General features: G+C 39.1%; 1 protein-coding gene across 4 annotated transcripts in view; it reads right to left on the reverse strand.

Moving 5' to 3' along the window:
• lamb2l (laminin, beta 2-like) overlaps positions 1-27,608 on the reverse strand; it is a 51,723-nt gene that overhangs the window by 20,495 nt on the left and 3,620 nt on the right. For 2 of the 4 annotated variants that reach the window (XM_034875685.1, XM_034875684.1), the window contains exons 2-9: positions 19,364-19,443; positions 8,127-8,296; positions 4,201-4,336; positions 3,766-3,839; positions 3,232-3,420; positions 929-992; positions 464-666; positions 174-294 (exon numbers count right to left, since the gene is read on the reverse strand). In XM_034875685.1, the coding sequence (XP_034731576.1) occupies positions 174-294; positions 464-666; positions 929-992; positions 3,232-3,420; positions 3,766-3,839; positions 4,201-4,336; positions 8,127-8,296; positions 19,364-19,427 (1,021 nt within the window). In that variant the 5' untranslated portion in view covers positions 19,428-19,443. Of the gene's footprint in view, positions 1-173; positions 295-463; positions 667-928; positions 993-3,231; positions 3,421-3,765; positions 3,840-4,200; positions 4,337-8,126; positions 8,297-16,111; positions 16,141-19,363; positions 19,444-20,932; positions 21,412-27,608 lie in introns of those variants that run through there. The other 2 variants (XM_034875683.1, XM_034875686.1) reach the window with 2 other exon arrangements.

A 27,608-nucleotide genomic window follows, 5' to 3' on the forward strand; every position in this document is an offset into this window, starting at 1 on the left:
TGTGTAAAGCACTTTGAATTGCCCTGTTGCTGAAATGTGCTATACAAATAAAGCTGCCTTGCCTTGCCTTGCCTTCAAGAAAAAGGAAAGACTGAAAATCCTTTCAGTTTGTTTATGATGAGCACATAAAAAACTGTGTGTGTGTGTGTGTGTGTGTGTGTGCGTGTTCCAACCTCTGCAGGTGTGTGGGTTCTCTGCCTCCGCTGGTCTCCAGGGCAGGTCATTGTGGAAATGTCGGCAGCGCTCGCAGTTCAGGCCCTCTGTATTATGTTTGCATACACAGCGACCGTGGATCTGACCAATTGAAATGCCGCAAAAATGTTAATGTAGACATTCTAAATAATAATGGCATGAGAACGCGTCCTGGACAAATGAGGTAAGCTGAAGTTTCTATTGTTTTCAAACAGATTCTGCTTTTTCTGTGTCTGTTTGGTCCAAGGGCACAAATAGTCCACTCGCTCACCATGCCGTTCTCCCGGGCGTCCACCCCTGGCACTGGGGCGCACTCTGAAGCATGTCCGTAACAGAAGCAGCTCCCTCTGACCACCAGCTCATAGATGGCGTAGTAATATTTCTGCAGGACATCGAAGCGTCGGTCCAGCAGGTCGTCTCCCAGAGTGTTAAGCTTAGTAAAGTTGATACGCAGGTTGGTAATACGCAGAAGTTCTGTAAAGTATAAAAACTGATTAATAAGGTGTAATCTGTAAGTCAACCCATTTCATGACAAAACAGAAATGTCCTTAGTATGCAAACATTTTTTTTAAATGACTGGCGTTAAAACAAATTTAATATCATAACTCAAAAAAGTAATATAGACGATTTTCTTTAAAAGCAATATCCAAAAAATCTTTCAGCATAAAAAACATCCTGCTGTGCTGCTAAAATCAGTGTCAGTGATAAATATTTAGGAATAAAAGCCTCTACTGACCTTGAATGTCCAAGCTGTATGGGTCTTTCACATGAATGGCGGGATCCAAAACCTTATAAATGACCTGGAAACAGAACAGAATTTTTCAGCTCAAGAAAGAGAGAAATCCCATTAGATTCTGGGATTGAAGACAATCATAGCCAGCTAGAACAACAGATGGTAGCCAAAAGCAGACACACTGTGTGAAATAAACACATTTGCAAAGATTTGAGCTGTAAAGAAAGTTATTTAAGCTTTAGATAATAAAAAATGTGTCAGAGTCACTTTCCCAGAGTAAAATGGCACCTCTCTTTTATGAAAATCAGTTATTTTAGACAATAACAAGATACACCTATTACACTTCTGTTTGCGTTGAAGTGAATTCGCCTATTATTTCTATTATTTTCTTCGTACAATTTATTCTTTAAAGTTATAATTAGGGCCATGAGCGTTAAAGAAAGAGCATAACGTGTTCTTCATGTTAATCGCGTGCACCAACGATTCTTTATTTTACACCGTCACTGGTGCTGTTACCAAATAATCTTTGCTACGAAGAATCGCTACACTCTAGAATCTTTGGCTGCTACTATTTTGACCCTTTGAGGCACCAATACTTGCTGTCAAGCGGCCACAGACACTTCCTACCTCTTGCTGCAGCCATGGAGATAAAAATCACAGTTCTAAATGGTGCGTTTTACTTGAAAAAAAATCCCAGACAGCTCCGCCAAGAGGTCAAAAGCAATATCCACATTGTGTAAAATGGAACTAAAAAATCACCGAAGCACTTCAAGTTTAAGCTACCATCTACGAGCTAAGTATGCAGCTAGTAAAGCTAATCAGGTTGATGCTAGCGGACTCAGGCAAAGCACTATTTTGGAGAGCGCAAGTCGCCACAGACCTCTGTATGAAACCAAATCCCAAAAATTACCTGAAGCACTTGATAAATAGGTGGCAACTAACTGCAGACCATCTTGAAATATTGTGTGTGCACTTTAGCTGTATAATTTATTTTTAAAAAGCCAGCTTAAGGCAAGCTTTATTTCTGAAGACATTGATTGTGTTTTGTCAGTCTTGTTGCACATCTTTCGATTTAAAATAATCAAATTAATCTAAAATTCAAGTTCATAAAGTAACTTTGATTCATTTGATTCCCAATCAAGATACACTGGTACAAAAATTATACAGACTTAAAAACTTTATGAAATGCAAAACAATTGAATTTTAATCATGTGATAAAACATGCTACTTTTTTAATAGATTATTTTTTGGGGGCTTTTTTCCTTTTATAGTGAATAGTGGATAGACTGGAAAGGGGGAGAGAGACGGGGGGGATGATCCGCGCCACTGCAGGACTCAGCCAACACGGGGCGAATGCTCTTACTGGGTGAGCTAGAAGCTGCGCCATAAAACATGCTATCAATCGCGATTAACTATTGAAATTCAGCGGAAAAAATTATCATTTGACAGCCTTAGTCATATTTTTTAGATCAATTAAATACCTATTGTGGCATTTAAATCCAAACTTAAAACTATTTTTGCTTTAACTTTCAGTTAATTGCTCATCTCTGACCATATTAGGCCTTGTATCTCTTACAACTATCGCTCAGGCATCGGTCTCAGTCTCAGTTAATCTATTTAGCCTGTTACTAAAGTCCTGCTGACGAGAATACTGTAAACCTTCTAAAAACAACAGCATCTCTCTAACCCTCTGCTTGTTTGTGGTCCTCTCTATCTCCCCCTTGATTCTCCTTCTTTTCCTTTCTCTCTACTCAGGCTTCTCTGTGCTGGACCACCAACTGTCCTTGGACCTCTGTCACTCTCGCTTTGTGTAAACGGTGGGCTTGAGTTTTGTCTCTTGTGTGTTTTTTTAATCTGTCCTCTTCCAGGTCTCCACAATGCAGAGAGGTTGTGTGGCTTAGGTCCTATCTGTTTGGCGACACCTTAAGTCCTATTGGATCCATATTCTTCATCTGTTATTCAATCTATTATTTGGTCATCCTGGTTGTCACCCTGTAATTTTACAATGTTGGTCTTTGATGAAATACATGTTTTGAGTGCACTCGCGTTACATGGACTCCCTCCTTGTCTCATTCCTTAAGCACGTATGTGACAAGGAACCGATGGGCGTGGTGCCACGGACAGGGTCAGGAAGCCAAAGTATCAGAGATGGATTAATGCATTGTTGGCTCTGGTCTTTTTATGGGTTTTGTTTTTTAACAACAGCAAACATTTTGAACATGACCAGCCTTATGTTTTGATTCTGAACTAGACACTGTCTCTTCCCAGTCTAACATGTCTCGACCAGCACCTCCTGTACTTCTTACCTCTCCATTAGTGGAGGGTTCGATGTCGGAGTAGCGCTCCTCGCAGATGATGTCGTTGATGTGGTGCAGGCCGTTGGCGGGGATGCCAGGGAAGGTCTTGGTACAGTTTGAAGCGAAGTAGCGGTAGGGGCGCCAAGTGCGGCCAAAATCAGCCGAACGCTCAATGAACATGGCTGCAGGCCGGAAAGTCTAAGGGGCAAAAGAGAGAAATGTATTTTGTTATCATGTGGTGATTTTTCTTAATCAAACAGTACAAACACAATTGCAGTGAGGCTTGTATCTGTGTAAATGTGTGATCAGATGACAGCACCTTGTCAGACAGATTTATCTGGAACCTTTTGTTTCATGATGAATGCAGCCATCCATTTTGTGTATGGAGTGTACACAACTGTATTTGGACCATGACACACTTAACTACATACATTACAGTCACCTTTTAAACAGAGTTACACACACACACACACACACACACACACACACACACACACACACACACACACACACACAGATCAACATAGATGCAAATGTTCATACCTTAAACTTTATGATAAGATGTGTGAAGTGGAATTCAGCCTCCAGGTTCAGTCTGATGCTGACACTCTCCTCTCCTGTAGAGGAAACAACAGTTTCATAACTGATTTTTTTAACAACACAATCATTATAAAAGTCTTAAGTCTGCTCGACTGAGGGACTGTAGAAGTCCTCTAGCATCCATTTAGCATTTTGTCTCCAAAATTACCTATAAGGTCATAGATTTACTCCCATGTCACTGCATCTTAACAGCATTCTCCAGTAATTTTATAGAGACTTACAGTAAATTATTTTGTATTTTTGTTCCATGCCTCTAAAATGTATGTTTGTTACCATCAGGATTTAACAACACAACAAGAATTACAAAAGTATTCCTTGCTCTCATGGACTCTCTTATAGAGTAAATACACACACACACACACACACACACACACACACCATTGACAGATTGCCACCATGTGTTGTCTCCGTTGCCGTCCATGAGGTAGATCACGTTTTCGATGCGGTGGCTGTTTCTGTGGCGGTACGGGTCAAAGCGATGCTGGGAGTTACACTCAAAGCACTTGTCAGACTCCTGTCGAGGCAACACACATTTACTTCTGAAGAAAGTCACTGACATTGTTAGTAATATGATCCAAAGCAAAATTCCTCATATGTGTCCTCATACCTGGCAAATAAAGCTTATTCTGATTCTGATAAAAACAATCAGACAACTTATTATAGTAATTTGTGACAAATATATATGCTAAAAAGTTAGAAGCAGTACACAAATATCCAAACCCCTAAACTGCAACTTCAGCATCAATGAGTAGATAAGGATTATGTCTGGAAGTATATAGACAACAATATATCTGAGAGAGCTCTGAAACAAGCACCAGCACTATCAAGATTGCACACTCAAATCTGTTTTTACTCTTATGAATCTGTGCCTGTGGAACCTCAAATGTTGATTTGCCGACTGAGTAGCCCTCAGAATTTGTTTTATGCTCTCTCTTATCTTTTGTCGCCAATATATTCACATAAATATGAGATGCAAAAAGACATTGACAAGGCAGAAGGCAGAAGAAGGGGACCAAGACCTCCAAGGCAGAGAGCATGGGAAAGACATAAGAATGTGCGGACCAAGGCCAAGCACAAGAGATTGAATCTCAAGGGGTATAATAGAAAAGTTAGAAAGGGTGGTTAGAGAAAGGAAGGTGCAGGTGAGAGAAGTGGGTATACAGTGGAGTCTCAAACTGCATAGCAGTTGTGAAGGACAAAGGAGGGGGCCAGCAAACGGTGAGGGAGATGCTGAGAGAGGTTGAAAGGTGGTGCATTTAAGAGGGCGCCAAAAAGAGGGGAGCAGGGAGGGGGAAGGAGGGCTAAACAGAAAGATGAGGGTACGTTGGCCCTCTAGAGAAACAGTGGATTCCAGGGCAGCATTTCTTAATCAGGTTGTTGTCTAGGTGATTAAGCTGCTAACAACAACATAGCGGGTAAAGAGGCTGAGAATTATGTGGATGTGCGTGACCATGGGTGCACACACGCCCACTTGTACATGTTAAAGTGAATTTGTGTTTTTTTACAAGCATGCTTGCCTTTCTCACCTACCCTCCCTAATCCCAGCGTAAATCTGCCCAAACCCTAATCTCAGAGCCCCACTTCTGAAAAGGACATTCCTCTCTACACAGTAGCCCTTCCGTCCTATCGCAATGTGCCACCATTAGAGAGGTGTTCTGTAAAAGCACAGCGTATTTCTATAGCTTCATATGGTTCACAGGACTTAAGGTCCAAGAGGAAGATTTCAGGTATTTCTATAAGAGTTGATCTCATAAAATATAAACAAAATACTTGACAACAAGCATTTTACTTTATTTCTTTATTGTTAAGAAAGTTTAAGGTTGGATTTACATACAGTATGAGTAAAATAAGTTTGATTCATACCATGAATCTCTTTTAGGACACTGTAGTTTTCATTTCAGTAGGCACTTGGTGTAAACTTGTGTGGCTTTAAGACCCTCCCTCCTCTGAGCTCTTATTTATCTCCCATTAGTCAAGCCTGGTCAGCTCAACTATAAAGCTTTCTGATCCAACAATACCCTGATGTAAGTCTGAGGTTGGTTTGAAAACACTTTTGTCACACTATGATGGTGGCTTTAAAAAAAGAAAGTACACTCCACCTCCTTCCTTCAGTTTCCTTTCCATCTCAGTTACAACTCTAAAACTGATATTTCCCACTCTTAACATATTATATCAATTCAAATTTTGCTAACATTTCTTTTGTTCTCTTCTCTGCCACTTCCTCTGAATCCTCCCTTCTTTTTCATCATTTGCCATTCCCAGTTTTTACCATCTCCCACACTTTTCTTGTTCCGTTCTGTTGCCATGGTCGCTTGTCTTAAGTTACAGTTTTATTTTCTCTCTACTAAGTGGGTCTTACAACCAAACCAGGGCCCCTTCAACACAATTGGCTTCTCTTCGAAAACAAATATGCATAAGAACTAGGAACAAAGGAAAAAAGCAAACAACCTAGGTCAAACAAAAATGATTGATGAACTTCCGCTGTCCGCACCTGGATTTATATAAGGCCAGGTTGACACCTGGCCCGTACTATAGTAAAGAGCCTCTTACCAATCAGAAAATGTCAATCATGTTCACCTTGAAGTTGACACTGTTGGATATTCCTGCCCTGAGGCAATGGAAGTGCAGGCACATACATGTAGATGCAATGGAATGCATGTAGTGTAAAGAGGGTGTGAATGTCAACATGGGAAGGGAACATTTCAGGAGTTGTGTCATGTAAGGGCAGAAAGAAACATAAGAGCTGCATACTGTGGAGGTGAGTGAAGGAGAGACTAAAACAGCATCACACAGGTATAAACTAGGGGTGTGATGCAACTATTTGTATCTATAGCTGTATCTGTGTGTCTGTCTGTAACCATTGTTTTCTGCTACAAAATAACATACTCAGTTAACCATGCATATAAATTACTTAATAAAATATTAAAGAATTATTTGTGCTTGAACCCCAACTTCAAAAGAAAAATGTCAGTCAAATAAAAGTTGTTTTACTGGTTGTGACACTGGTACTATCCAGAAGAAATGAATAGTACAACTAGAACAGAAGGTTTTAAATAGTCAGAATCAGCAAAGAAAAGCTCCTGCACACTGTCTAACTTGCAAAAAATAGACCATCTTCAGGCAAATAAAAAGGTTTTGCCTGAAGATGGTCTAGTACCGAAACGTAGACAGTGTGAGGGAGATTTCCTGTCTCACGTTCTAGATGAGTGAAGTACAGAGTATTTCTCTGTACTGAAATATTCAGAATTCCACGGGGCCATTTTGCATCAACTGTCCTTATGAACTAAATATTGGTAGATAATCAGAAGAGGCCCAGATGAATGTAAAAAAAACAGGCTTTGATCAAAATCTGAAAAGCCATTTTCCATGTAATTTAAGGATGTTCTTTACCTTCTGAATGTCATTTTTTCATTGAACAGGCAAAACTAACACATGTTTAACATTAATCCGTTTTATCCTGCACTTGTCTTAAAATGCCAGACCATACTCCAGCACTGAGATGGTCTGCCTCCACTGCCTTTCCATTCTGGGATAGTGGAAAAAAATGCTGTGGTTTGTTTGTTTGTATTTTACCAGAAGTCTGAATATACAACTTTAAACAGTTCTGTGTTTTAAGGCTAACGCTTACAAGTCATTACGCTTTGTGAGTGTCTTTAGAAAAACGAAGACACCCTGAAGGCAAGAGATTAAAGTCCATAATACACACAGAAAAGCATCATCAAGTTTTCAAATCTAAATCAAAAGTCAACTGTCCAAACTAGTTGTGGGGTTGGGATGCGTCATCAGCCTGCGTTTGTGTGTGTGTGTGCGTGTGTGTGTGTGTGTGTGTGTACGTGTGTGTTTGTGTCTAAGGTGTGGCTGACATGTGAGTCTAGTCTACAGCTGGGCCTGATATTAAAAAGCTGGTTAGCGTCGGGAGGCCTTGCTTATGGAAACCGGACTACGCACAAACAGACAGATGAACAAATGAAGAGGGAAGAGTGGAAACTGAAGGATGAAGATGGATGAGGGTATGGAAAAAAAAACATTGTAGGGACCATTGTAAAGGGGGTGTGAGTAATGGAACAGGCAGGTGGGAGAGTCCACCAAGTTGAGTTTAATCATTGCAGTGACTGAGAATGCCAAATGGGGAAAATATACATGAATCACAGCACATGATGTGATACCGGGCGCACATGACTGAAAAGATGAATGTGCATGATTAACCTGTCCTTAGTAGGAAGGTATGGAAAACCCTTTATCAACCATCATAAACAGTTACTAGTTATATTTCACATTGACTGTGTGTTTGTGTGGGTCCTGACCTGCAGATGGCTGACAATGCAGTAGGGCTGCGGCCCGTTCAGGCCGCAAGTAGACGTGGCGGATAGATTGACAGCCCGTCCAATCAGAAGGTTTCCTGTCGCTGGGTAGCAGCTGCCATCTGTGCAACCATGAGGGCTTGATGGGAGCTCCTGTCCAAACACACTGAGAGCTGCAAGTGGAGAGGTGCAGGGTAGAAACAAAGGAGAGAATAATAATTATTCCAATCATTGTGTTACCAACTTTAAACATTAAGTTTTTGATTGAGCGGAAGTGCACACAGTAAGAACATCTCATCTTAACAACCTTTTAAATTAAGAAACTAGAAAATGCATTTCCTGCAGAAAATGCGTTTGAATGCTGAATAGCTTAATTTCTAGAGCTAAAATTGATGAATAGCTTACATCTGTAAGAAGAAGCAGAAGTAGTGAGAATAGTGGGAATTGTTTTAATCGTATGAATTTCATTGACAAGTTGAATAATGCAACTAATGTAAAAAAGATGTGGAATAATTATAAAAGTTTTTTTTAAGGCTAAAGATAAAACTAAACTGGAATACTAGTTAAAATGTGTAAGAAGAAGGTGAAGTTGTAAGAAATGCGGAAAAGGGATAATTGTTTTAATAAATACATCTTTAACAGTTGAATAATTGTATGAAAGTTGTAGGTTACAACAGTAGCACAGCAGTGGCAAGCAAACAACGTAGTTGCAATTTGACTGTCTGGAGAAAATGCTGCGTCCTGCTTGCTAATCAATGGCCTGGTTTGTAAAGACAGAGTAGATCGCATTGTTATTTATTGGCTAGTTAGACCTTGGCTCAGGTTGAAATTGGATGAAGTTGTATTATATGTTTGAGGTAATTTGTCATTGTATATTATATCTTTTGTCCAGAAAAATGGTGCTTTCATGGTGATTAACCTAAGAGGCCTTCTTAAAGTTCTTCACCCTTGGCATACTTTATAATAAGGGGCTTTGCTCTGGGTGTCTGGAGGTCAAGATAAGATGGAGACCTTGTAGATGTTCCCAAATCCCATGGTAAATAGTCTGGACCAAGGGTTATATGACACTGTTTTGGCTCTTCAATTGTGGCGTGATTATATGTAATTCTGTATGATGTTGGATATGCTGTATAAGGCTGAGCAATTGTAATTGTTTTTTGTATATATAATATATATATATATATATATATATATATATATATATATATATATACACACACAAAACAATTGTATATAGGTCAGGTACTGTGCTAGACCGAGGCTAGGCGTGCTATAGCCACGTCACTAATCTGCTCTGCCCCAAGTAAGCCCCCTTAAGCATTGTAGTATTTTTTTATTTATTTTTTTAATATGTAAACGTTCATAACGAGCCTTTCTCTTCCCAATCTAATCCCCTGGCTGCGTGTTCGTGTTGTGTGTTTTGACAGAAGGTAAAAGAACATCTGGTTTTGGCTGCACTGGGGATATTATTCCTTTCATTTCTGGCGTTGTGATCAACATTTCATCTGTAACAATCTAACCATTGCACAGCGGGACACATGTATATTGTGGGCCAACATGTTATTTTTGTTTGCAACAGAAATATTATCATTAAGATTGGGATAATAGCCTGTTCGTTTTACAAGTGTGTGCACAGTTAACAACCAAAAGGTTGAATGCATTGCACTTCTTGTTGCGGCTGCACTTTGGATATTATCAATTTCCACTCTGACATTGTGATAGCCGTTATATTCAGTTGTCTGATTATGCATTAATGCACTTTCTTTTGTTGCTGAATTTTTGATATGTTTGGTTGATGTTTGGTTGTTAATAATTGTGGCTGGATTGACTGTCCACTGCTGAAGTCTTTCTCGTCTTCTCTCCTTTGACATTATTTGTCTCTTAAATTAATAGAAGTAGAAAACTGAAAGTGTATAATTAGCATTTCCTTAAAAAAAACAAAGTCATGGTGAACATCTAATTTTACACAACACTGCAGAAACAAGAGGAAGTAGAAAGGAACTATATGAGGAAATTGTTGTGCCATGACATCTGTTCCTTCAGCATATGCAGTATAAACCAACATTTTAGTCTTCCTCATCCACCATGGCGTGTCTGGTATGTCTGGCTACACAGAAGCGTGGTGGATTATAAATAGTAAGATCATTGTGTTAACACCGCCTGACATCCCAGAAAGCAATTGCCTTAATGAACTAAGAAGAAGCATATTAACTATAATTCTCCATAACGTTCTTGTCCTGTTCCCTCCGATTCTCTCCCTCACCCGTGTTAACACTCCCTCTGCATCACTGATTCTGAATAACAGGCCTCACCAGGGATATGCGAGGGTAAGGGGGGCAGAGAAAGACAATGAGTTAAATTATGGTGACACAAAAATGAAAGATGGACAGAAAAACTATGTGGACAGACCAATTTAATACAAAAACATTAAGAGGCTCAGAACAGGGTTCAGCAGTCATTCCGTCAGGATATCTACATCAAGCTTTAACCATTTATTGACATACACTGTCCTGAAATTACAAAGCAACCACCAGGGCCTGTTTGAATCAACATTTACCATACTGAGAGAAATCTTCTAGACTTACATACTTTAGGTCCAGTTGCAAGAGAAGACTGGGGAGATTAAGAAAGAAATTAGCAAAAAATGTCTTTAAATGATGGACCGCCTAGTTTTTGAGAAAGGGTGCGTCATATGATTGGACAGTGTGTGGAACATGTGAAATTATAAAACAATTTCTGTGCCTGCCTGAACAAACTCGTGGCTTCATAATCAGCAGAACACTGAGTTGTGTGATAGAGGGATAGGGGATGAGTGATGATTGGAGAGATATCGAAGGGTCGTTTATCCTGTTGATGTACAGAAAACAACAGAGCAGCAACAGGTTGAGGCATGATGAGAAAGGCACAGCCATTGTGAGTTGGAATCATAAGAATCCTTTGCATAAAAAACTGCATATCTTCTTTAGACAGAAAACTCTAATGCTGGGTAGCTCTTAAACGCTAATTTATGTACCACCTTGTGGTATGACTGTCATATTTGTAGTGTTAGAAGGATATAATTGTGTCATTGTTATGCATTTCTAAAGGATACATGGATGATTAGATTCATGATTTCACAAAATGAAATGCTAAAGGATTTAGAATGTGTCCATGGCTCTGCAGGATGACTGTAAAAGGACAATAACAAGTGGTACAAAAATAAATGTCACAAAAGTATCAGAACAGGATGCTAGAAACCTTTCAGGCCCATTTGCACAAGAGTAGTTTTAATGTCAGGGGTGTGTTGTGGGTCGATGTAGCCAGTAATCAAGCACGTGAAAACCATTCTGGATGAGTCAGAGTTGTGTTTGAAAAAATATGGGATTTTTATTCTTTTTTTATTATTCTTTTTTATTACAATTAAGGCCCTTAGGCTAAATGAATCATTAACAAACTCATAGGAATAAAGTACAAAAACGGGTGGCTCAGGGAATTTATAAATCCAGAGCTCTAAACAGCCAAAATTAGTCATGCTAGTGAACTAGAAATATGCATAATAATAAAGATATAATTAGTCAACCGTTTCCATAAGATATCCTGAGGGTTACAATGTATTATTGAAAATTTGGGTCACTTCCTGTCACCCTGGAAGACCTAGCGTCTTATAAACCCAGTGTGCATGGCAAACTTCCCTTCAAACAAAACGCAGCATTGACTATCATTTTTAACCTCTGTTACACTTTTTAACTAAATAAACAGACACGTACTTAACAAAGTTCTGAGTGTGACGTGGTTAATGTAAATCGGCAGTGTTTGTGAAGGATGGTATGGTTTTAGACAGAATGATGGACTGATGAATGTAGCAGTAACATGTAAATCCCTGTAGTTTAGATATTAAATGTGTGGACAAGAAAGCTACGGGATTCCTGTGGGGAACTGGAGAATGGCTAGGATAACTGATGATTTTAAACATTGTAAAAATGAATGAAACATATGAACACGTTAAACATGTACAGGCATTTAACATATACCTATAGACTCAGTGTTTGGATGAAATAGGTAGTGCATCTCTACTGTGACGGCGGACATGCGCCCCATTACAGTGTGGTAATAAAACAGTCTGTATAAGGTCAGGCAGTGCATTGGCAGCTTTGGACTCCTCCTATATACAAAGAGTGGTGGATTCGTAAAGTGGCAACATCAAACTAAGAGCTGTCAGTATTTCAGAATGTAGGCCTTCATTTTGTCTTTTAAACACTGGTTTTAGCGAGAGACAGAAAACCTCCTCCACACAAAAAGGGGAATAGCCCCTTGTCAAAAAATGTCTTGGCCATGAGATCCCCAGTGTAGTGACATAGTCTATGGAATTGGCTCTTGGTCAAACCATGTTTTAGAGCAGAAGAAATGTATTACAGTCTTTGGTATAGTGTAGTGATGAGGTTACCATTCTACACAGCTTGCCATGTATCCAAGAAGGACGCCTTTTCATATTAAAATGTAGATCGGGAAACAGATGTTTTTGTTATTTTACATAACTGTGTACACGTGTGTACTGTAAAAGTGCCTGTTTGTGCTAAGTAAATACTGAAAATAATTTAATGTAAAAAATCTTTGTTATACATGCTTGTATTTAAGATTTACCAGAGGCTGATTTTCCTGTTCAGGTGGTTTGGGCATGTACAGCTGGAAGAAAGCCTTGGAGAAGACCCCAGGACATTTACTAGGGATTATATCTTCACAATCACCTGGGAACACCGGGATCCCCGAGTCATAAATGGTTAATGTGTCTCGGGTAAGGGAAGTTTGGGGTCCCCTGCCGGAACTGCTGCCCCCGCGACCCGACCCCAGATAAGCGGACAAAGATGGATGGATGGATGGATGGATGATTTTCTGATTTGCTGTAAGCCATTAACAATGCCTGGCTAACATTGTTCACAATTCTACTACCAGAAATGATCTCACACAATTAGTCTGTAATGTTCACACACACAGACACACACACACACACACACACACACACACACACACACAATTGCATAGGCAGGTGTGCACATGCAGAATTGCAGATCAATGGCTGAGAAGATAGAGCTGTGGACTGTAGGTAAAGATCAAACACACCCTAACCAAACATAAAATACAATACCGACACTCGAGAATTTATTGTTCAGTTACAAGATTGTGCATGAAAAAGAATGAAATTGGATAAAATGGCGTGTCATATTAAGGGAAATTGAAGACGTATTTCCTTAATGAACACATTTTAGAAGTAGAAAAGTAGGAAAACTAAAAATGTGTCATTCTTAAAGCTGAAAATAACACCCAGTGGTACCACCCCTCTACTCAAACAACTACTTCAAGAATTCAGAGCCATAGAAAGTGACCTCCCTTTACAGGTATGACATTGCACAATGAGTTCACTCACTGGTCAAAGAACCTGCCATAATGAGGCACAATGCAACACATGGGAATCATCCTGTCATGAACAAAAACCAGGTTTGAACTTCATCTGATGTGAATAGCAAAGACAAACTCAGTCTTTGGAGACCAGGGAGGTGCAAAATCAGCCAATTTGTAAAGAAAGCTTTCATTTCAGGCTGTTCTCATTCACAGTTGGTACTTATACAGCTCCAAAAGTAATGCAGTATTTAATCCGTATATGAACTATGGAACCGTGAGCCCGGATGTGAAGGGCTGCCTGTAAGGATGAAGTCAGGTGACGTTGTATACCCAGTATTTAGTAGTCAGAATTTCTGGTGGATGAATGGGTCAACACTTAAATTTTACCCATAAGGCCACTGTTTGTGTCCCGTGTGAAAGCAAAAGTTATTTATGTAATGGACTAACGTTACGGCCGTGAGTTATATAGCCTAACGAAGTAGCTCAAACATTCTTGTTTTAACCCAAACCACTATCTTATGGCTAAACTTAACCAAGTAGTTTGTTGCCTTAACAGGGGCTTGTGCAGGCGCACTAATTGTTCATATTATATAAAGAATTTGATTAATACACAAAAAAAGGGACCAAAAAGCGAGGCACTGGACTTTTGTAGAATAACAAACAAAAATAGTGCAGAACTTTACATGAGATATGATACCAACCATTGTATTGTATTTATTTTACATCGTGTTACAAATAAATATGCACTTCAAGTTACTGGTTGTGTGCAAAAATGTGTGCTTCAAATATACTAAGTTACTTATGATGGAGTATTAAAGTCACAGTTAAAAATTATCTAAAAATATTCAAACGTTTTGTCAGAGTGAAAAAGAGTTAATTCATTGCGAGTAGAATAATATACCAAGTATTATAACAAGCAGAACCAATTGATGTTTTTGATTTGATAGTATTTTCTTTACAACTATGAAAATGTCAGGGTAATAACTACTTTAAGGGACAAATCATCAAATGTACTTTAATGAAAAAGTCCATGTGTTGCATTTATCATATTTTAAAGCAGCATTTCATTTCAGCTTTCAATATCTGCGCTGCCCTGGCTGTTAATCATCACAGTTAATCACAGTAAAGTTACCGTTTCTGACAGAGTAATAAAAGTAACATCCAGATGTGTTTTGGCCTCCTCTCCCGACACTCTGTCTAGGCACGTAGCCCTCAGTAGTCATAATTTACCCTCAGTTGTAATTAACAACTAAGGTTGTGTTTTGAAATAGACCACACATGCATGGAATGTTGCTACTTTAATGTGTGCCATTCTCTGAAGCTTTCCGACTGTCTTTCTCCAATCTGTTATATTGTGCTGAATAAGTAAATAATGTGTTGATAATGACATGGCAAAGCTATCATCTGGGCACACACTTACAAAAGATCAAAGGTCAAAGAGCCTCATTTTTCAAAAGATGCTTCTGACATCTGAGACATGGCAGTGGGGTCCGCCCCCCTCTCTGTGTGGGCCGGAGGAAACATATCCTTCACTAGGTTTTCTCCTGCCCCGACAAGCATGGAGAATGACAGAATGTGTCTTTGTATGTGTGCATTGTATTACTTTAGTGGCGCATGCAGTAACATTGTGATGTCATTATTTGTAGGATTTTGCTGGGTGTTTTTGCATTTCTATTTCATTTTATTGCTCTAAGGACATGCATATATTGCATAGATGTAAGTGTTGCAATTAGAGTGTGTTTTGCGGTGTATTTTTTAAACTTGACACCCTACAGATGTTATTGCAGACATGACAATAGCACAAGGCTAATGAGGCACCAGAGGGGAGAGGTTGCCTAAGTAACCAGTTGCCAATTTCAGGCTGCTACAAATGACTCTTAAAAGTGTAATTCATAAAGGCTTTTCAAACAAGTATTGCTTATAGGAGGTTTACTTTCATTTCTTTCAATCTTGTGAGTTTCATCACATTTCCTAAAAAAAAATGCAATGAAATGCAGGTAAAAAAACTTTGAACTGAAACTCTAGTTTCAACTAAAGTGGCTAATGGTACCAGGGTAAAGCCAGAGTGACCGCATATTTAAGACACATACCCAAAGAGTTCTTTGACTACAGAACGTCCAAAAGAAAGCAAGGCTGAGAGACACACGGGGCGGCTGTGGCTCAGTGGTAGAGCGGTTGCCTGCCAATTGGAAGGTTGGTGGTTCGATCCCCGCCCCTGCAGTCATTGTCGAAGTGTCCTTGGGCAAGACACTGAACCCCCGAGTTGCCCCTGGTGCTGCGCATCGGAGTGTGAATGTGTGTGAGTGTTTATCTGATGAGCAGGTGGCACCTTGTACGGCAGCCCCGGCCACAGTGTATGAATGTGTGTGAATGGTGAATGTTTCCTGTAGATGTAAAAGCGCTTTGAGTAGTTGTTAAGACTGGAAAAGCGCTATATAAATACAGCACATTTACATTTACATTTACACAAGTTTCTCTTGAAGTAAAGCAAGTTGTACAGATGTTATTTGGCACCAGCTGGTTTACTTGTGTGTGATTAGAGTGTATAGCAAGGGGCAATGTAACATACACACAAAACAAATACACAGAGGGGAGGGGTCACAGGTAAACACCCTGGGGCATCTCCCTCCTGTATGAAGCACTATGGCAGGAATGTAGAGACAGAGAGGAAAATGTCATTCATTAAAAAAACATTCCAGGTGTCAGTGTGGTGGACGCAAACATATGCTCAGGTTTGGCACACTTACACAAACGGACCGGGACCTGTGCACACCCTTCCTTTCTACTTCCAATCAATTGGCCTTCAAATTGGCATATGGTACAAAACTCTTCCCTATCTTATATCTATGATGGATTAGTAATACAACATGTCTGTTGGAAGGGCAATAGCAGTGCAGGAGGAGGCAGGAAAAAAAACACCAAAATATGTTGAGGGTTTTCACATCAACTAATCAGTGTCGATAACATGTGGCAAGCTGTGAGAAGTTTTGTTCTGTTTCGTCTCCATTTTTGGTGATTAGTGTTTCAAACGTTTTCCAGAGGACTTTCTTATTCTGTTTAGCCAATGTGTGCACCATCGCTATTTCTAACTAACATTACCTAATGTGACTGCTTGTATGAAATGCTAAATCCCTTTCACAGTATGTTATATTAGTACAAATAAAGAGGAACAAATACGTGTGTAAGTTATCATTACTTTCACCTCAAGTAATTCATTTAAACTATGACTTTAACCTTTTCCTTCCTTATGTTTTTTTACAGAATCTTGAGTTTGTTTACCTTAACATACATTAATCAATTTTTTTCTGAAACTGTGTGCAAAATACATTGGGTCATATACTGTATACTATCTATTATCCCCTTAAAACCTCAGAAATAACTTTGGAGGAAATCTAAAAAATTAAGCTTTATCTATTTATATGTTGTAAAGTTTATTTGGATAGTGGAGTATGCCTCTACAAACTATAAATGTAGGCAAATGATTGCAATAAAATGCTGAGGTTCTGCTCCACCTAAGCCAATTTGAATTAAAGAAATTTAAATAATATAACAAAAGCATTTTTTTAAGTCCAATAACCTAAACCAGTTTATGTGGCAAATATCAGTACGTATTTATCAAACAAAAAATAAAAATGTAGTTTGGAGATTTGCTTAAAGTGAAAAAGTCTGCCACTGCACTCACATGATCTTACTGTATAAACTTCAAATCTTTGGAACAGCTCAGCAGCGTGTTGGGAGAAAGCCAATTACTGTCCTGGTGCTAACTGAAGTCTGTGTGTACATGTCTGCCAATGAATAAATAAAGGCTGGTTGCTAATAAAGATCTGTACAAAAAAAAAAACATTGAGGGGGTAGAATTACCTGTAGCCAACTACAACAGCTTACATGTTGTAAGAATTCTACAGCACTAATTGCATCAGTACAACTGAGTCACGTCATAGTCAACATTCTGCTGCTCTTATTTTAGGTCTTTTAAAGCAAGATTGCATAGGTTTTTTACCTTCTAAAAACCGAAATTTGCAAGCTGTAATCCTGATTTCATCATCACAATGTCTTCACATTAAACACTGACATGTAAAGGTAAGGCTGCAAGACTTTTATGTAAAAACTCAGAAGGAAGTGTTGCATTTCATGCATGGTATGCTTAACATTGTTCATTCATGCTTTCATTGATCCATTAATTCTTTCATTCACGCATTTGTTAATATGTGTAGGAAAAAAAAGATAACTCAATCTCAGTTGGCAGTTTCCACCTCACGCACACACAAGTACAGTGTTCTTCCAGTAAATAAGTAACATAGAGGTTGACCCAGATACCTGAGTGTAGGCAAGTTGCAAGTGCAATAGCCTTAATGAGTCTCCATTTCAAAGTGTCTTGGTGGCTGAAGTTCAAAAGAACAACTTCACTTCAACTTTCATAGAATCACTGTTATGTCTCCTAAATTCTCAAACACAGATAGACAAAACTAACCAGTGAAACAAAGCTGATTCAACAGTGGCTGTGCACTCTGTGCGTGTGGCACAAAATGTCCCTAGGCACCAATTAACCCTTCATTCGGCCTCAGATCCAGCACTACTGTCAGTAGCCCATAATTTTCAACACATTCCACAAATACCCCAGATTCTCAAAGTTTCCAAATCCTACAAGCTGACCTACTAAACCGGGGTTTAAATGACCACAATAGCCTTAACATCATGAGTTGGATGGAGCTCTTCAGTGCAACAAATGTCCACAATGGAAAGCAGGCATGAATGCATGGCCATGCTTCAGTGGACAATTTGGGAGACCACGTTGACTGATGATAATAGGACAGTCCTAAATTATTATTTTTTTAAATGAAAGAATATATTTATGAACCCTTTTTTACAGATGTGATCAAGTAGACTTGGGCCTGAGAGACACAGACAGGCTTGGTATCGAGAGATGGACTAAAATATTATTGCTTTTGTTGGCATTAATAAAAACATAATCTAGAATATTGCCAGTCTCACTCTTAAAGATCTAAACTTGTTTGGACTAACAGTCTCCAAAACCTTAGTTGAATGAACCCCAATCATCAAACATCAAAATGTTTAAATGGCAGGTACAGGAAGCGGGAGCAGACAGAAGAGGGACTGCATTAAAACATGTGAAACTGGAGTTTCAAATAACAAAACAAAAAGCACAGAAGGGAGTGTGTTTGCAGAGAGCATCCTTATTGTCCCCGTAATTTTGGCTGGACAGAAAGGTTGCTCAGCGAAAGAGAATTTAATCCTCACTTAAAGCCTTCACTTCCTTTTCCCTGAAGTAAACGCAATCCAGCACAAACTTCTGCGTGTTACAGCTCAATCTTGTGATAAGCGTGTAAATAATGATGGATTAGACCTAATGACGATGTACAGGGAGAGTATGAGTATGAGGATTACTTTGGTTGTGAGTCTCCCGAAGCAAAAACAACAAGAAATGTGACAAGGTTGTTGGTTTGGAAGGGGAGGACATATGCTCAGAACACCTGTTGGACCAGCTTCAGAAGTGATTTCCACATTTAACACACTTACCCTACTGCTGCAGCACTACTGAGGAGGGATTGGCTGGCATGTCAGAGGACACACGCCATGGCCTTTGAATGAAAAGCTGTCCTGCTTCTATAAGTATTTTCAGTCTGTTCTACAGAAGCGCTGTTGATCATATGAGCTTAGGGTAGAATGTCATACTGTGTCTTCTATCACAGAAAACGTTAGTCTGGTTTGCTTTCACAACACAATCAAACCAGATCAAAGTAGGATTGGGACCGAACCAAAGCCTCCTTTTCACGTGGTCTTGGTCTAAAATGACATATGGAAGCAATCCTAAACAGCCTAATACAAACGGATCTTCAACTCACCCAGCATGAGGAGGCTCAGATACTGAGCCATGATGGACATCATGATGCCTGGACGCATGGACATCAGGCTGTCTCTCTGGCTGTAACAAACAGACACAAATTGTTTGACAGGTTTGAGTGTGACAAAGAAATCAATGAAACAATTTAATCACTGTCTCTATTTACACCAGAGGTGTTTTGTGTGCAATCATTTCTGATAATTGACAGCAAAATTATCAGAAATTGAAAGTGATTTGTTTCCATTAATGGTCTTGTGTGTTGTTAGGAAATCTTAATGTTATATCTCCAAAGTGCTGTGGAAACGGGCGGTGCTAGAACGCTACACAAAGCAGCTTTATAGGATAGCAAAATGCCGCTGTAGCATAGTAGTTCAAGGGCTTTCTCTGAGGTAGAAGGGCCTTGATTATGTTGGAACACCGAAGAAAGAAAAAGCCTCTTGTATACATAGGCTTAACAAACATAGACATCTGCTCACTGAATAGGTGTGTGTGCGTGTATAGGCACACACATTGACAGGTGAGAGCACACATTGTTCATGCCACAAACTAAAACCATTCTGACCTCTAAGACAAATAAAATTGGTTATAGCAAGGAAAGAGGACAGACTAAATAAAAAGACTTTACAGCCAGGATTGCTATTGCAATTTAAATAAGCCATTTAAATCAGAAATAGAAGTACTTTGCTGTCTTAGAAAAGACAGTTCCAATGTATTTAAAGCATTTCTCAAATAGCTTAACCTGACTCACTAATCCAGGTTTATGATCTAAAAGCAGGTCGCTGTTGGAAAGCATTTCTCACACTCCCCGCACTCACACACACACTCACACTCAGTTAGGTGTATTAAGTTGTTGAAAACATCAATAACAATACAATATTTGTAAATAGCTGGTTGATTGTGGCTTGTTGAATGTAAATGCAATTGCTCATATATTCCTAATAATTTATATTTTGCTAATCTACAACTCATGTGAATAAAATGTGAGTTAACGTGCTGCTCAAATTTTCAAAACAGAAGTTTTTTGTATTTCTATAGAGGGAAGGTGAGTCGAGACACAAAAACCCAAGATGCAAAAGTGGAAATAGAGAAAAATTGAGATAAAGAAAAAGTGCAACTGATTAAAAATACTAAATGTTGATTTTTCATCTATAAGACAACATGTTTACATATGCAAAGTTTTGTAATTTTGTCTTAAATAAAGACCATATAGATTGTTTTGTGAATGAAGAATATAGTTTGAGGTATGGGTCCATCTTTCCATCCATCCATAATTCCACATGCCATTTACTAAGAAAATAAAAAGCGACTTGCTGCACTGGTAAACATTTGACAATATTGTTACATTTTAACAGCTACATAGTAAAAAGAGCTTACAGTTTAGCCAAAGGAGTGTTGACAGCACAAGGTCACATTTTATTTGAAAATGTTCACCAAAGAACAAATCCACTCATAACACACAGTTTTAGCTGATTATACAAATAAGCCAAACACTAAGAAAACCATGTAAAAAAAGTCCTAAATTCATTATGAATCCAGCATTTGCAATAAGTGATTCTAGCTTCATACTCACACAGCCACAGGTTCGCTCAGTCTCCTCTGCACTGCGTGGTCAGAATTGCTCACTCTGTCTCTGTAGGCCAATTTCGTCTGACAGTGTGTGTGTGTGCGTGTGTGTGTGTGTCTGTGCTTAGAGTCCCGTAGCCGAGTGTGCAAGTGTGCAGGCCCTGAACCCCAATGTGTATATTTACGCGTGCATGCACATGTGCGGTGTGTATGTGCGCCAGAATCTGTAAAACAAACTTGAAAGCACAACTGATGACAGCGATGTAAAAACAGAGGGAACACCGCAGGCCAATGGGAAAGCAGAGTGCGGACCCCCCTTCATGCCTCTCCTCCCTCCGGCTCCCTCCGTTTCGCCCTCCCTTGCTCCATCCAGCTCGTCACTGGGGCACTGGGGTGAATGGACAGCTATTCTTATTCTAATTCTTCTGTCACTCTGTGGGCCACTGGCTGAAAGAGGGGAATGGTCTCCAGGCTTTTGGAATGCACCAACCCTTTCTTCTGGACACTGAGAGAGAGTGAAGGGCGAGAGAGGCAAAGAGGGGGCCATAGAAAGAGACAGTTGAAAGAAGAGAGAGAGGAGAGGAGAATGGAAGAAGAAGAAAAACTATTGGAAAAAGGGAGGAGGAAAGAAGAAAAGACAGGGGGATGGAGAGACAGTTTGGGGTGAACTACAGTAGGCCACAGAGTGCAGCACAACCAAATAACACCACTTCAATTGCACGCAGCATGAGGAGACCATTAATGGATGAAAGCTTAACCTCTACTCTGACCAACCCCAACTAGTCTCTGCACTGAAACTGCACTGTCATGTTTTGGTCCCATGGCACCACCTTGAAGCTTTAAAGGACTAACTGACTTTAACTGACATTTGGGGAGATACAGTTATTTGCTTTATGGTGAAAAGTCAGATTTTTTTTTTCTTGTTATTGTGCTTTTGCTCCAAGGACTTTAAGTTCCAAATCTTAAGTTTCTATTTTTATACATTTTATCTATCAGAACTTTAATATATTTTGATGTTCCACTGTTCTGTTGTGATAATAATACAAATTATTTTCATACTATTTTAGTGAGAACTCATAAATAACTACAAATAACTAATGTTAGTAAAATCTGTTTATGTTTTGTTACGGCTGGATTTAAAAAAATATATATACATTGGCCGATATATCAGAATATCGGATTTTTAAATAACCACATATTTGTAACCCTCAGGATATCTTGTGGTTATGGGAAACGGTTGGGTTAATTATATCTATGTTATTATGCATATTTCTAGTTCACTAGAATAACTTATTTTGGCTTAGTTTAGAGCTTTGGATTTATTACTTGCCTGAGCCACCCCTGTTGTGTATTTAGAAGTGGTATGTTCCAATTCCATTGGCAAACTCCACAGCTATTTAGACGGTAGGCTTCAGTTGTTTTGGGGAGCTTGATATTGTGGGACGTAAGTCTGTAGAGAGTCCAAGTGAGTAGCAGATAAAGGTTGACGTATTTACAGCTGTATTTCAATTTTGGTATACTTATTTTGACTCTCATGTCAATTTTTTTTTATTTTTGTAAAAGTATTTTCTTTTTCTTTTGATCTTGTTATTGATTCATGTAGCCTAAGTGCCTTAAATAAAAATCCCATCTTTTTTAAACACAACTCTGACTCATCCTGATCGGTTTGCTCGGCTACTGGCCACATCTACCCACAACAGTTAAACTTCAATGGAATTTCCCTTTAATATTTAGCTTAAAGTTCAGCATGTGATATATGTGCTGTTTCATCCTTGTCACCTCCGGTTAGACTAAAAAAACAAAGGATATGACAAATCAACTGGCGTTTAGGCATCACACAGAGGTCATGGAGGTTGACTCTATTCAAAAATTCAAAAGGTTGAAGCGACTGGTGCTATGACCAGATTAGAAAGAGAAAGAGAAAGGAGTGGGAGGGTGTGTGTTTGTGCCTGTGCATGTAAGATATATGCATGTGTGGGTTATGTGCATGCATGTGTGTGATTCAGGCTAGACAACTACTAAACGGCAGAAAAGAACAAAGCAGTGTTCACATTCACAGCTCTCTGGTGATGTGACCTTTGACTTCTGCTAAAGAGAGAGATGGAGAGGCTGACTCAACATGTAGCACACCAACTACTGAAGAGGCCAGCGCAGCTACTGGTGCAAGTTCTATGCTGGACCGCTAATGCACATGCTGCAGAAATCAATAATATACAGCTTTTCTCAAACCTTTATGAACTATAAGACATTTGCACTCTTATTCACTGTCTCAGACAACTGGAATTTAAATGTAAGACCTTCTCCAAAAGGACTGCTTTCACAAACCCCAAAAAGTGCTGTCAGATCTGCCGGCCACTATAAAGCTCCACTGGAGCAGTTGGGGATAAGGGCCTTGCTCAAGGGCACCTCAATGGTGCTGCTCTTTCTCCTGTCGGTCTGGCGATTGAACCGACGACAACCCCTTTCAAAAGCTTGCTTCTATAACCTTTAGCCCACCACTAGCCCTCCTATATGCATGTGTATATTGTTGTGTATTATTGTGTATAAATGTTTTCTTTGTTGTATATGTTGTATTTTTTATGTATATTGTATTTTTATTTCAAGCACAGTACTGGAGGGAGCAGCCAGGTTTTTAGTAACGTACTTCTGTACAGGTAAAAGAAATCAGAGAAGTCCGATTTGCACCTGGTTAGGCTAGACCTAAAGAGACTTTGATGCAAACACACACACAATCTCAAAAAAAGATAAGAGGAAACCTGTAGAAAGTTCAGTGCCACCACTATAACTCCCGTGTAGTCAGCGGTCAGACTAAGCTAAGAAATCTTGAGACACTAGTCCAAACAATTCCAGGCTCCCATATCCTTGAACACAAAAACACGATAAGCCTGACTCTGTGTGTGTGTGTGTGTGTGTGTGTGTGTGTGTGTACGTCAAATTAAGAGCTTCAGACTGAGCTACCCAGCACACTGCCAATATGCTGCAGCTTGAGACGCTGCTGTTAAAGTATATTGCAAAACAGAGCCGGGCTGGAAAAGGATCCGGTCATTCAGATAAGCTCATGGAGGAAGTTTGCTTCCCTCATGCAGGCAGGTGACTCAATATTTACTGCTGACGCTACCTGCACCACTGTGAGGGGAAATGTTTCACAGTCATATATATATGTATATATATATACTGTACTTTGCTTGAAATAAAAATACAATATAGATAAAAATTACAGTTTTATTTTTCATAATAACGAACCATGTTCATTTGGTAGGGGTGGCAACCACATGTTCCCTTACGATACGACACGATACATGGATTACGATAACGATAGTATCATGATACAGCAATTCTGAGATAATCAATACATTGCTAGACAATGCAATACAAAATTCCTGTGAAAAGGTTAAGTGCATTTGTCCCACCCTTAATGTTTAGGTCAGTTTAATCAATGAATTCATCTTGGAATATTATCTTGGAATGGCAGAAGCTGGACGATACAACCAGTTATCCATTTTTTTTTGGATTTTATTGGCTATGTACTAACTTCAGCACATCCTGTAGTAGCACTGCATAGAAGTGAGACATTTACTGTTTTCAACTCCTGCAACTTTCTAAAACACAAAAACAACCCACTGCAGCGATACTCTAGCCATATGTACAGCAGACCAAACAACCCAAACAAAAAAGCACAGGACCTTGAAGAGATATCCCAGACGGTTCTGCTCAGTTGAACTCCTACTGCCTGTTGAAAAGAAAATGTAACGTGGGAATAATGTTGCACTGCTCAATAAATCTGAGCAAACTGGGGAAATATGCGTAATAGAGCAATGTGTTGTATGGAATGTTGTTTGATGAAGATGACATAAATCAATGCTTCTTCCTGATTATGACTTTCATTTCTAGTTTTATTGCTTCCACAGTCACACGCACCTTGGAGCGAACCTTTTGTTGCAACAACCTTTCCTCCAATCCCGTTACTGATTTACTATATCGTTAAAAATGACCTTTAGGAAGAAACTGGACTGGAACGTGTTGCATTTAGCAGCATATGTCATATCACTGTATGTGTAGGTGGAGAGAGTAATTATAGCAATAGGTTGGTACAGGTAACATATTTTGAGTAAAAATTGCAACATTTATGAAATTATATGGAGTAAAACACCATCTGGGTAACTAGGTTTAAGTACTTTATGGAGAACGTAGCCCTGGTCTACTCCAATAGATTTAAGAAACCCTGAAGAAACGTGTTAAATGAAATCTACAGCACTGGCAGGCACCAACTAATATAAGATCCCAAAGGAAACAACTGACTTTAATTAATGGCGTTAACGCAAACCCATTTTAACTGCCTTTTTTTTAATTGAGAGATTAATGTTCTTTTTGGCCTAGCAAACTTTGTAGTTTTTTTTCAAATGTTGCAACAACTAGTAATGTTAGAAAAACTACAAAACAACACCGGATCTAGCTAGACCAGAAACAAAACAACAGGCACGCCGCACACCTTTGTTTGAGGTTGCGAGCCGGCCAAAGAGTAGTAACGTTACGTTTTGATTGGATGGCGAGCGTGAGACGCCAAAATGGATGCCAACAAGATTCTGAATGAAAAGCTGAGCTGAGCTATCCTTGCAGCACGTCCAGTCTGAAATACCACTTGATGACAACAAACAGCTGAGGTGAATTTTCCGCGTCCTCGTCAAAGTATTTTTTTCACCCTTTTATTGATGGACGGTGTTACATTGTACGAGAGATTATTTGCGTGTGTGAATGACTGCTCCAAGTGAGAATGTTACGTGTGAAATTGAACACTACAGTAGCCTGTATGCTAATGTTGTTTCAATAAAAAACATTTGCACAAAGCAAGCCAATCCACTTTTCCATGTTGATGAGAGCATTAAAATGAGAAAGAAGAATGTGACAAAAAGAAATCAAGGAGCATTTAGAATAGATAAAAAATGTGTGATTAATTTCCATTAATTGAGAGTTAACTATGACATTAATGCGATAAATGGCGATTAAAAAGTTTAAGTGTTTGACAGGACTACTTTTTTTTTAAATACAATTTATTGAACCAGTCAAACGTCCAACCACCTGAACAATCTGATGGAAACAGAACACCCAAACACAACCTCTTGGATTTTATGGATTTCATTTAACCATAGTGTTAAACAATGAAACAACTTCACTTCGAACAACTTCCTAATCCATTACACACTCGTCAGATAATCACCTGTGGAGCCAAAGGAAATCTCATAATACTGACTGTATACTTACCTCATTTCTACTTGCATCTTACAGTGAAAGAAAGATTACCATCAAAGATAATTCTCCATTTCAGGTTTGCAGCAAGAGAGAGAGGAAGTGAGAGAGAGAGGAAGAGAGAGAGAGAAATCGTGTAATGGCCCAGACCTCAAATAAAGCCCATGTAATACCATCTACAGCGTGGATTACATATCCTTTGTTCTACACCACCTGTACACACACAACAGAAAGTGTGTATGTGCGTTTGTGTTTATACACAACCAGTGCAGTTGGTTTTTTCCAATGTTATGCCCTCTTATTCAACCCAAAAACAACACTCTGTGTCACATTTACTATGTAATCAGCTATGTAGTTTAGGGTCTTAAAATAAACAGAAATTAATCTTAAACACTAAACACAGAGGGACACACCCAATGGACCCACAAAAAGCTCATGCGAGGGCATGACCAGACATTAGCAAGTGAGGAGCCTTTAAGGTGATTGAGTTCAGCGCAGACACACACCAACCAGCACAATCACCGCATGCATGTTTGCATGTTTGTACTGGAAGCAAGAGAAGCAGTAAGACGTGGAGGTCAACAGAGCAACTCCGAGTTTGTGGCTCAGCATTACTGTACGTCCTGTGAAGATGGTCAGTAAAGTGCAGATTAGCCAGGCAGAGCTTATTCAGCTGAGGCCATATTCAAGGGAAATCATATTCAAAAAAATTAAAGTGTAGCAATGGTACTTGACACGGTTTATGTCATCATTTCTTAAATACAGGATACGGCATATGTGCCTTTTCAGTATCTAGAAACAAAGGAACTTGTGGAAATCTGTAAAATTGTTAATGTGTTGAGGTAAATTTGTATGCGACACTCACATTTCCAAAACCTATTTTTGGATAGTCCTATGAACATAGTCCACATGTTCATAGGACTATGTCGGCTCTGGCTAGCTTACATGTCAGTTGAAATACCAGTGAGAAACAGTAGCTGATAGTAGTAATAACGCTAACCGAGACTACACAAGGTTAGCTCTTGAAGGTGGAGAGGAATGAACTAAGAGTGGGTTACAGACCCTCAATAGGCAGCATGTTAAAAAACAGATATAAACACTTGTAACACATAATGTTAGCAAGTTAGCATATATTCTTGTTTTTTGCCAGCACCAATAATTTGAACGTAAAACTACTAAAGTTAAGTATCCTGTTATTATTAAAGATTGGCGGAATATTTAGCTGACTTTTTTAGTAACACAAGGAAATACCATTTTTACCAATACCACCTCTTACTGATGAGGCAATCTGTGGTGGGTATTGCATGCTATCAGCCATTTCCAGTGTACATTTCCCCTCTTTGCCTTTGTGTGTGCAGGAGAAAGGAAAAAGACACACCTACAGAGGCAGAGACTTGCATCCTGAGAGGTAATTGACAATGATTACAGCTCATCAGACT

This window comes from Etheostoma cragini, chromosome 7, assembly GCF_013103735.1.
Source record: "Etheostoma cragini isolate CJK2018 chromosome 7, CSU_Ecrag_1.0, whole genome shotgun sequence".
Taxonomy (NCBI): domain Eukaryota; kingdom Metazoa; phylum Chordata; class Actinopteri; order Perciformes; family Percidae; genus Etheostoma; species Etheostoma cragini.